Consider the following 11,681-nt stretch of genomic DNA (forward strand, 5'->3'; position numbering starts at 1 on the left):
GTTAAAATGGAAATGTTGGCCTAAAGGATGATTGCATCATTATCTTGAAAAATTGAAAACTAAAAGACTGTTAACTGTGTGTTAATGTAATACTCCAGCTGTGAACTCAGTCCACTGAATGTAATACTGTAATATAATAATGTATATAGGCCAACATTTCCATTTTAACTACACTCAATGAGTGTGGTTGAAAAGTAATATGATAATAAGTAATATTGTATTTTATATTGTATATCATATGTTAGAGAATCACTGTATTTACATGACATGAGATAATAACCTTTTTAATAAAATGTACCTGAATCCAGAACTACTGAGCCTGCTGTGCAACTTTCTCTTTTAATCAAAGGCAGCATCTGCATTGTATCTAATTTGCTGTTCTAGAAATAAAATGTCACTGAAAACTAAATGACTGCATCTTCATTACTAAATGAATAACTGACTCTCAAAAATGTTAATTAGCTGACTAGAATCAAGCTGAGAGATGATTAGTTTCTCTGTGGGGATCCTATTTTATTTTAATAGAATTCATTCATTCCTGCTAACTTTAGTTTAAATTAGGTCTTTTTCTTTTATCACTATACACCAAAACCTACTTGAATGCATCTAATGGACTGACAGCGTGTATGTCAATCTCTGTCATCCAATTAAGTTCCTGAGCAAAACCCTAAAATCTGGACTTTTCCCAAGTTCAGACATAACTAAACATGACTCTTTGAACAGACCCCAGAGCAGCTGAGTAACATGCCTTCAATCAGCGACAAGTGAAGTCAGCTGGTGTTGTGTTTGGTCAAAATGGAATCCTGCAGACATCCATTCATCTCTGAGGTTTTTCTTACATGAAGCATTCAGCACAGGTAATGTGTTCATGCATCTGAATGAGGATCACTGATGCAAATCACTGTCATCATTAGACATCAATAGACAATAGGTTTGACTTTAAAGGGCTGATGAGCGACGTGCAAAGTGTTGGAATGTGATTAGATTGCTCATTGGAATGTGAGCAGTGTGTATTATGCTGGTCTTTGAGGAGGAGAAAACACTGTGTTTATACTGTGTCTTACAGCAACTTAAGAAATAAGGGTGTCCACAAAGTGTTTGTAGTAATTACGTTCCACAGTGTCACACTGAGGTGAGTTGAGTCATTTTCTCTAATATTTGACTAACAGCACAATGTTTTGTTTATATTCCCTCTGTTTCTGTGGTATACCACTGCTGCTGAGCCCTCAAAACCAAACCAGACTTAATGCTTAGAATCACTGGTAATAGAAGTACACTGTCTAAATTTGCTGACTCTACTACTCAGAAGTAGTAGTATCATAGAGTTAAATGGAAATTAAGGAGGGTAAGCAAAGATTTGCTGTTATTAGCAAGAAAAATGCAGAGAGAGAGAGTTAAATGTTTTTTTAACTAAATGTGAAGACTGGTGGATGAAGGCTGGTAATGTAAAGTACAATATGTTTGTGGGCTATGGAGGTTGGAATCACATCACTGTACCATTCAGCTGCAAAGGATTTAGTGTGTAGAGTACAAAAGGCTAAGAGTCACATATTATCGAAAAATAAACATTTTATTTCATTATAAAATTAGTGGCTTTATTGAAAATAGAGATCAAAGTATTTGGTAAAGCAACACAGAGGCAAACACTCAGATATGCTGATTGCCTTTTGGAAATGATTCTTACTGTGATCACTGGCTCCACCTCCAGCATTAACGCCTCATCTGCTCATGAAAAGGTTCTCATTAACCTGCAGTGCACACCCTCTAATGTCCTATTGTCTCCACAGGACTTATATCCAGGGTTGGCCACCTCAGGTCCACATCTGCACTCAGTGAAGCTGTGATAGCACTACTCTGTGTGAGACTCTCCAACAAACAAGATGCAGAACAGGACTGAGAAGTTTGGGACTCAGCTGCATCAGCGAGGTCTGTTCAGGAAGAGCACCACGTACCTGGCCAAGATCGCTGTTGTTCTCCAAGATGCTCCGGAGAAGATGCTCACTTTTACTCAGGTAAGGAACTGCTAAACCAGTTTCAGTGATCATGTTTAAAAATGTTTTGATGTGAAACACAAACTGTTGTCTTAAAACTAAAATTTCAACCTGATTGTTTTCTAGTTGATGGACAGGCTGACAACACTCATCTGTGAAGAGAGAAAATCTATTGAGAACAACATCAGAGTCTGTTTATCAACCCACGCATGTTTTGTCAAAGTAAGTATTGATAAAAAAAAAAGTGAAGTTTTAATATTCCCAGTGAACATATTCATTACATTTTTAAAGGAACACATGTCATCTGTCTGTATGAAGTCTTAACTCAGTTGTGTTGTGTTTCAGATTCCAGTGGCCCCACACTCACTGGACAGTAAGAGGAACTACTGGAAACTGGACTCCAGTCAGATCACAGTAAAGATGGTGCGTCGTCACTTTAAAGGAATCCTGCATCTCTTCCCTGAGTTGGCCTCCAAACTGGAAACAGAGAACGGGAGCAGGCCGTCAGCTCTCCACTCTCCTGAAGCTGCAGCCTGCAAAGCTGTTCAGATCAGATGTGAGGTGAAGTTCAGCAGTCCTTTCTCCATCGAATCCCTCCTGAAGAGAGACGGCCTCTCGCCTCGGCCGTCCAGACCTTCTCCTCTGTCCAGTGTGCAGGTCAGAGCGGAGCAGCAGCCTCGGCCCACACACAGACACATAGTCGGGACGAAGAGGAGCCTCAGCTGGGACTCTGAGGAGCCTGTTCACCTTCAGGTTTCAGCTGGAAGTTCCCCCATCTGCTCAACAGGGGGCAGCACACACCATGGATTTACTGCTGATGGAGCTGCTAAACCCATCAAGAGGATGCATGTGAGCATAGAGCCTTCATTCCCTGCCTACACTAGAGCTGCTCCTCATTTCATCCAGCTCACACAGCAGTTACATCACTTACTCTGTGCCAGCATTTACCCATGATGCTCTCCGTTTTCGTTTGTGAAAAAGTTTTTCCATCTTCCAAACTGCACTTTTATGTTTTTTATGTTTTTGAGTGGAACATACACTTAAGAGTGGTTTTTCTTTTAGGTCAGACACACTTTCAAAGCACACTTAGCCCCTAAATGGTCTCACGTGTGTTACATTGTGTCAAGAAGTATTTCACTTATTTGTGGCTGTATTTTGATGGTTGAAAGTAGATGTAGATGTAGTCCTGATTAAAGATTTGAATTAGTCTGTTAAACAGGCAAGATTTCTTTTGTTTTTGAGGTCAGTGTAATATGACCACAAGAGGGCACAACAGTACATCAAAGCTGAGCTTGGAACAGTAATTGTCAACAGACTCAAAAATGATTAAATGTTTATCACCATCCTGGTTCTTTGTCTGACACTGTGGCATTCTGTTAATGAGCAGTTTCATTTCTCATACTTGGTATTTGGGAGACAGAGACTCACCTGAAAATATGGGTCATGCTATTTTGCTGAAGCTGTAAGGAGACAACAACAGACCTGTGAAGCCACACACCAGAAACTACAAACATTTAATCACTCAAAATGGCTCAAAGTTGTTTGTTTAATTTGAACATTTGAACCTTGTTACCTGAAGTGGCAGTCACTCTGTAAGTGGGTAACATAATGCTGAGTTGACTGACCACGGTGGCGAGGTTGAGCTGAGCAAATATGTAGCAGATGAAATCTGTTTGCTTTTCTATTTGCAGCATATCAGAGGCACAGTGTAGATTGTCTGGTCTGACCCATAACCCACTTAGTCCTTCCATAGGACTAAGCGGGTCCTTCCATTCCTTAGTCCTTCCATAGGACTAAGTGGGTTATTCCATCCATAGTTACGGGTCACATTGAAAGTTAGTGGTCAGTACTCTACCACTTGGAAGTAGTACTATCATAGTTAGATGAAAATTTGGGAGGGTACGCAAAGGTTTGCTGTTATTAGCAAGAAAATAACAGAGAGTCAAATGTTCTAAATGTGACGGCTGGTGGATGAAGGTTGAGTCACATTACTGTATTGTTCAACCATATAGGATTTAGTGTGTAGAATACAGAGGCTGAGAATCACATGTGATGGAAAAATCATAACATAAAGTACATTAACTTGTACAGCACAGTCTTACATAGTGTTCTGACACACCCTCACACAGTGCAAACACTTAAACAACACAGTTCATACGTTAAAGAATGCACTGGGAGGTACTCATCACATTCTGTTCATTGAGAACAGACAAGACAGGTGGCAATTCATGGCCCAATTTATGGCTCAGTCAGTCAACACAAGACATGTAAAGCTCATCAAGACGGTCAAGAGTGTGCAGGTACTGGGGATTACCTGAAATATTTATTGCGAAGAACTCACTAAATCCAGTTTGACTGGACTGAAAATATGTAAATAAAGATGATACTGTCCTTGCACACCAGTGCGAACTCTTCACCATTTTTGGGTATTTTGCATTTAAACTACCTGAAAAGTGTGTCGGTTAAGAGGAGATTTCATTTCCTTTGCTAGGCAGCACTCTTGAGTTGTTAGACAAATACCTTAATAAATAGTGATATCTTAACAGTGATCTGAAGTTTAGATGTCAATTCTAATTCATTTTACCCCCCTACTTGACATCCTTTATCAGGGTCAAGAATTTTTTGCAGATAACATCAGAGCATGTGAGTCTTACAGTCACTCTGAGGGAAGTCTGTCATGAGACAAAAGCTCGGCTGGACAGAGGGCATGGAAGAGGAGTTGGGTGAGCTCAGCATTTGCCATTGCATGCCCACGACATACTTCCACCCTGTGGGATTACTGGTGGACGACCTAGATTGCGAATGCAGCCCTCCTGCCCTCCATCTTTTTTTTTCCCCTGCCTCCCTCCCTCCTTCTTTCACTCTGCTGACTGGTCAACAGAGATTACACTCAGAGAGCAGAGCCTGGCAGTCAGACAAAATGGCTCAGCATGTGACTGACTGAGTGACACACTGAGGGACGGGAGACAAAAAAAAGACACTTTCTTTCCTTTTCTTCACTGTTTCTATTTTTTTCCCTCTCATTTATTCCTTATTTTGTGTCATTTACAAATTGCCTTTCAGCCTCCAGAACAGAACAGGGTTACTTTTCAAAGCCCCCTCTCTCGGGATAGAATGGGCACACAAACCGCTTTGTTTTGAATGTTGACAATCCCAACATTTTACAGTGAGAGGCAAACTTTCATTGGAATGATGATAAAATGATTCCAGGAGGTCAAACTGATGAGATTTCCTTTTAATTGCACAGTCAGAGGAAACTGGAGCTTGCCTGTCTACTGTTAAGGATTAACCTCAGTTGCTGGTTTGTATTTACTGATTGTGTAACTGACTGGTTCAAGCATTAATCCCCCCTGAATGATATATTGTACAGACGATCCTCAATGTATGATTTGCTGTACAGGGCAGTGTACTGCTCTGGATATCACAGATCTCCTGACCTTACCCTGTGCAAGTGTGTCTCTGTTCTGTATGTTTTCCCATTCATCTATCCATTAGCTATACCACTTATCCTTGGATGGTCATTGGAGCAGGAAGGATGGGGATGGGGGGCAGACTATCACAGGGTTCTGCCTTGCCACTGAATGAAAAAGTGCCCACACCTTCAAATAACAATTAATCAAATTAGACCTTCAGTCAATAACACAAGCATGTGCACAGGTCACATTTAAATGTTCTGATCCTGTTATTTTGGTGATGTGTTAGAGTAATAAAGTCACTGTTGCAGAGGAGTTTGCCTGGTTGTCATTGGCCTTCGCCTCCCAGCATGATCTACTGTATAAGCATGTGTATGTTTCAGACTAATCTCCAGACAGTTGTTCTGCAGCTTGTTTACGCGTAGGCTGGGTGACACCATGGGAGCCTTGCTGTACTGAGGACAAATGCGCTAATTTTAGCTCTCAAACTTCCATTTCCTCTCATTTGACTTTTAAGTCTCTGGAGTAATGACAAGTTTCTGTCATCTATGTCTCATGCTTTCTTTTTCAAAACAGCATACATATACTCAGTTACATTCTCATATATGTCTGAGTTGAGTCATGGTAAGGCTGATTTAACTACTTTATATACTGTTGGGTAGTTTAACCTGATAACAATACACTATATCATAAAAAATAGTGTATATTCTATGTGTAAAGTCTCAATATGTAAGATGACTATAATAACACATAAGTGTACTGGAGTAGAAAGCAGAATAGTATAGTTATACTATACGAAAATAGGTAGGCTACCTCAAATTTGAACTTTAAATTGACGCACTTAGTGACGTAACACCATTGGTAACACCCATGATCAATGCAAATATCATGAAAAAGTAGGCTATAAACCAGAAATACATGCATTAAATATATACAGTAGGCTATGTGTTTACATCAGTTAACTACTACAGATGTGACCTGTTAGGTAGGCTCTAAAAATCTTAGCCTGAAACCGAACTCATTAAAGCATTGAACTCCCTGTACGTACTGGAGGTGTCCAAAAGGCGTGGCACGCGGACGTAAGAGGATAAACATTCGTCTGCGTCGACTTCCGTTCACAACAAACAACAATCGCGACAGTCACGTCTCGCTCGTCTTCCTTGTCCCGATCCCGCCTTGCACCTCCCACAGCCGCTGCTGTCATCCCGAAACTACTATATCATCATTACAGCCTGTGCTGCCTTCAGGCGCCCCGTATAAAAAAACAACACAACACGTGCAATATTTGGGTCTTCTGTTGATGACCGTTTTTCTTGTGTCCGTTTGTTTTATTTTGGAAGGCACTTTGTGAGCCGGTAACTCAAAAGAAACGATATAGGAATGTTGTAAAATCTTCCAGGATGTCAAAATAATCTTTATTCAGTAAATAAAAATAGTCATTTTACGATTGTAAGTGCACAGAATTCTTCTATCATCAGCCATCTTTCTGTGTTGAGCACTTCTACTTTTGAAACTTCAAGTACATATTGTTAGTAATCATTGTGTACTTTTATTCAAGGGACCTTTTGAAATCAGTGTAATGGCATATTTTAACAGTGTGATACTGTTACAAGCAAAACACCTTAACTCCTCCATCACTGCCCTTTCCCTACCTCATTAAATGTTCATGTCTAATTACAGGAGCAATATTTACAGAAGCACCTGAAAGCAACATTACATATAATGAATAAGAGTCTTGTAGTTTTTACTTTGAAAGTGCTTTGAAAAGTGTGTGTGTTGACCTAAAAGTTCCTTTGCAGTTATTTTCTGTTCTGATAGGGACATCTCAGTCAGACACTGATGATCCCTTTACATATGCTAATACACATTTTCAATATCTGTATAGGTGCTACTTCACTTTAGAGCACTTTTTCTAAATATAACTTTTAGTAGCAACACTGAGAATGTTTTATCATGAGAATGACCTTTGATTTACAACAGTGACATTGTGGGATTATATTACGTGCTTTTGAGGAGTGTATAAAGTTAATAAAAAATCATTAACAGCTGAGCAATCTGGGCCACCAACTAATGAGTCTAACTATTAACAACAACACAGACAGTGAAGTATGTAACACAGCATCACAGCGTCCCAAGTTTTGTGGTCCAAAACAAGCCATCAATCATTGATTTGAAAATATGGGCACAGTATCCATTCCTTTGAGCACTGCACTGAGTTAATCAGCTGTAAATTTTCCTTGGTTGTGAATGAATATGTGACTTTGAGGACACGTGGCCAGTCAAAACATCCTTCAACTTCCTTCCAAGAGGCTTGTCTGTCCTCTGTATCACCCCTCAGATATCTGTTAAAGCAGTAGTTCAACATTTTGGGAAATAGCTCAGTTTGTTTTAATGCAGAAAGTCAGATGAGAAATGTGAACATGGACGAGAACATCAATGTCACTCTCATATCTGTGCATTAAATACATGGCCACAGTCAGCAGCCGGTTAGCTTATCTTAGCATAAAGAGTGAAAACAGGAGAGAAAAGCTAAAAGCTGCAGTACATCAACTCAATCCCACCTGCAACACAGCAGGGGCTATTATCACAGTCTCTCCTCTGTATGTCACAGGACACAGACTGGATTAGATTTTCAATTTTACTATTAGGCCCTGGTGATTCCATGATGTCTGAATCTAAAGTGCAATCTCACCCAGCAACTAACATCCTGTCATCCTGACCTCACATACTTTCCTCAGGAATCAAAACAGTGGCTTGTTGGATGCTGTTTCCACTATGGTAAGTAGTCCAACTTTATCTACAGAGGCTGACCTGCTGCTGCTGGAATGTATTGCTCCTGCCAGGCCTAAATGCAGAAAATTAACTTTGTAATTAGGTGGGATTTCTACATGCATGAGAGGGTGATGAATGTGGATGAAGCAACAGAATATCCAGTTTGTAGCTTTGCACATTGTGTAGCAAAGGGATTCCTGGTGAATACCAAACCTCAGCTTGTACATCAGCGACTTGCAAATGGCACAGCATTAAAAAAAACCCCACTGAGAGTGCTACCACAGCTTTGTTCAGCTGTGTCATCAGTACCCACTGTGCCTTGGCATGTTTACTGTGTCTAAACTTGGTGCTGGTGATAAAGATATTAGTGCTATGGTTGAGAACTCGATGAACAGTGACTGTGGCTCTGAGAGGATTAGGTGAGCTCACTGTTTGTTTATCTTGTTTTCTTATGCAACACAGAACACACTCAGTCTAGATACATGTTCATCGTTCATACAACTGCCACAACCTTTGTATTCAGTTGCATCGCTGGACAGTGGCTATTTCCTTTTCTCCAAGTAATTGGCTGAATTCTGGATTGGTATTAATGGACAACTATGCATATCAGATTGTCACATGCCTGCATTGTACATAACAAATTGGACTTAATGGGTTAGACAGTGTGAAAACATGAATAAACACACTTTTCATTTGTTACTGGTCTTGTGCCTTTGTTTTTCTCAGAAAGGGCAAAATGTTATTCATGACTGATTAAGATATGGTCTTTAATAATTACACAGACTTGTTTGTCTCACTCCTTTGAGAATAAGTCAGCTGACTGTCAGTGTGACTATGGCTTTTAGTGATTATGTTCCTCTAAACTGCTTTCATTAAAACAACAACTCCAATAAATAGCTGATAACAATTAAGAAGAGACAGATTTCATTTCTTTATCATCATTCACATACAGCTTTTTAAATTCATATTACATTTAATCATTTGGCAGGTGACTTTTATCCAAAGCAACTTACAAAGCGTCAACGGTGCCACCTGCACTAAGATTCAGTCGACAGTAAACACCTCAGGAGTGTGTTCACATTTTGTAGGTGTCCAGGAAGTTTAACCTCTGCCCCCCCCCCCCCCCAAGAGCTCATAGACCAAACAAACAACATTATTAAGGCTTACCTGTCAGTAACATCTACTCAGCCTGGCTTAGTCACTAAGTAACAACCTTATCAACATCAAGAGAAAAGAGGACAGTCTTATCATAGCAGTAACTGGCCCTTATTGAGATAATCAGTATTGAATACAGGTCAAGTTAAGGAAAACATCACATCAGAACAAGGCTGGTAAAATCCCTTTACAGCCAAATAAAAAGCCACAAGGTTTGTTTGTTTGCTGACCTATCATAAGCTGTGATAATGACAGGCAGCATACTTTCATAAAACACCTGGGTGCTTGCTAGTAAAAATCTCTTTCTAGGATACAAAACAAAGTACTCTATACTAATTTGATACCATAGTTAATATTAGTGATGGGAACAAGAAATATTTTGTTAAACTAAGCATTCATATTCATTCACTGATTAAAAAAACAATGTATATTAGACAAATGTTCTCTGTTTTTATTAAAATAGTTAGTAATAATAGTAATAATATAAAAACACATTATATTCAACATGTTCCTCATTCAAAGGTGCTAGTAGATGAATTTTTGTTATGCCAGGACAGAGCCAGGCTTGCTGTTTCCTCAGTCCCCAGTTATTATGCTAAGCTACGCTAACTGACTGCTGGATATAGCTGTCATGTTTAAAAACAGGCTACAACAGTTGAGTAGACACAACAGTGGTATCAATCTTCTCATCTAATTCTCGACAACAAATATGTTTCCCAAAAAATTTGAACTATTCCTTTAATGCTCTTCCTGACCAACAGGAAACCAAACTGGGCCACAGGCTGCATGAAATGATTTAGCTGGAACATTGTAGGAAACTTTGAAGAGTAACTTTTCAACTTCTCTGATAGTTTTACATAAAGTAAAGATTTACCACTGAGGTCAACAGACTATCAGCGTCAAAACTTCCTTCTCACCAAAAACACAATGTGGACACATTTTTCTACACTGGTCACAAATTTACACCACTTTACAAACCTTTTACTACGTGACTTACAGACATAGTTCGTGTCACATGCGTCTGAATCACTCATTCTTTTGAAGCCTGTTGCATCACAGTAGTTGCCATGACTGGTTGAATCCAGCTTAGAGAGTCTCACAAAGGCTCTGGGATGGGTGTGTGTAGTGAAAGAAACCTGAGGTGACGAGCTAACAAGATATCAGGAAACACCCCGTGATCATATCGTATTTTACGTGCATACTTATGCTGTGCAGGATTCAGAAGAAGTCAGTGAGGTGGATGACCTCTGACCTTCAGCTCTACATACTCTCTCTTTTATAATCTGCTCTGTTTGCAGTGCATTGCGGTCATGAACTTAAAGATTGGACACACTTCACCTGGGAGACCCTTGGCTGGCATATAACAGAGGATAGGGTAGGTTAGAGTATAGACAGCATAGGCCTACTGTTTCATTGTGTTGTGGTGGAATACCCAGAAGGAAAAGAAGAAAGTGGAACAAGAAGAATGAACAAAACAAAAATCAGGATCTAATTTGTTATGTTCAACATTCAGAATTCAACATTCAAAACAGTATATTCCTCTTTCAGCCTTTCTTAGTATGACAGATCTTACATGCTGTGTCCTTACACTACCTCATCTAATGACATAACACCAAGCTCCCAGAATTCCCAGTACATACCATTATTAAGAATAAGAATAAGAATAATTAATTTGTTTGTATGGCATTAAAACATTAAATAAGTCAGAAAAGTGGTTGACGAGTTTAAAATGAAACAATAAGAAGTTGCAACATACAGCACATAACCAAAGGCATAAAATCAATATGGAAATAAAGCATGATTAAAATAGAATAATAAAAATGTCAAAAGTGTGTTAACAGTCCTGAGATGAGTGAAGGGGTGGAGCCCATTGCCTGAAGAGCTCTGGCCCTTGTTTTCTTCGTAGAGGCTGCCACCTGCTCCCACAAACACTGTAATCAGCCAGGTGAAAGTCCACAGGTTTTATCAAGTATTGAGACACTCCACGACCCACATATGCTGCACTAAATCTCGCAGTTGGCAGGCTCGCGGATGCTATCTTTGTTTCACAATGATAATTGGACAGGAGTTGTGGAGTCAGACATGTGTAATCACACACACGCATGCTACTGCTATGTAGTGTTTTTATTAATGGCCAGATATGTAAGGGTATATTTTTTGCATCCAGTTTGCAGTGTACTAAGTGAGTGACCTGAAATTAGAATAGTGGTTATATTTTTCCCCTTCCAATGCGGCCATTGTTCGATGTGTTCCTATTGAGGGCCTCACATTACAAGCCCACAGTGCAGCTATTGTATCTTGACAAGGACCTTTCACACACTCATTGCCAATACTAGCACTTATTGGCAGA

At 39.6% G+C, this 11,681-nt stretch overlaps 1 protein-coding gene across 3 annotated transcripts; it reads left to right on the plus strand.

Annotated features, from left to right (window-relative positions):
- The first annotated feature begins 740 nt into the window (after positions 1-740).
- Positions 741-3,207, plus strand: si:rp71-45k5.2 (uncharacterized protein LOC560783 homolog). Of its 3 annotated transcripts, XM_051066348.1 has the most exons (5): positions 741-857; positions 1,067-1,132; positions 1,788-2,012; positions 2,118-2,213; positions 2,337-3,207. In XM_051066348.1, exons 3-5 carry the CDS (start codon positions 1,881-1,883, stop codon positions 2,943-2,945), a joined length of 837 nt encoding a protein of 278 aa, XP_050922305.1. In that variant the 5' UTR covers positions 741-857; positions 1,067-1,132; positions 1,788-1,880; the 3' UTR covers positions 2,946-3,207. The 3 variants fall into 3 exon arrangements, with proteins under 3 accessions (XP_050922305.1, XP_050922303.1, XP_050922311.1); XM_051066346.1 differs by lacking the exon at positions 1,067-1,132; XM_051066354.1 differs by lacking the exon at positions 741-857 and having other exon boundaries at positions 865-1,132.
- The last annotated feature ends 8,474 nt before the right edge of the window (positions 3,208-11,681 follow it).

The sequence above is a fragment of the Lates calcarifer genome, linkage group LG3 (genome assembly GCF_001640805.2).
Source record: "Lates calcarifer isolate ASB-BC8 linkage group LG3, TLL_Latcal_v3, whole genome shotgun sequence".
Lineage (NCBI taxonomy): Eukaryota > Metazoa > Chordata > Actinopteri > Centropomidae > Lates > Lates calcarifer.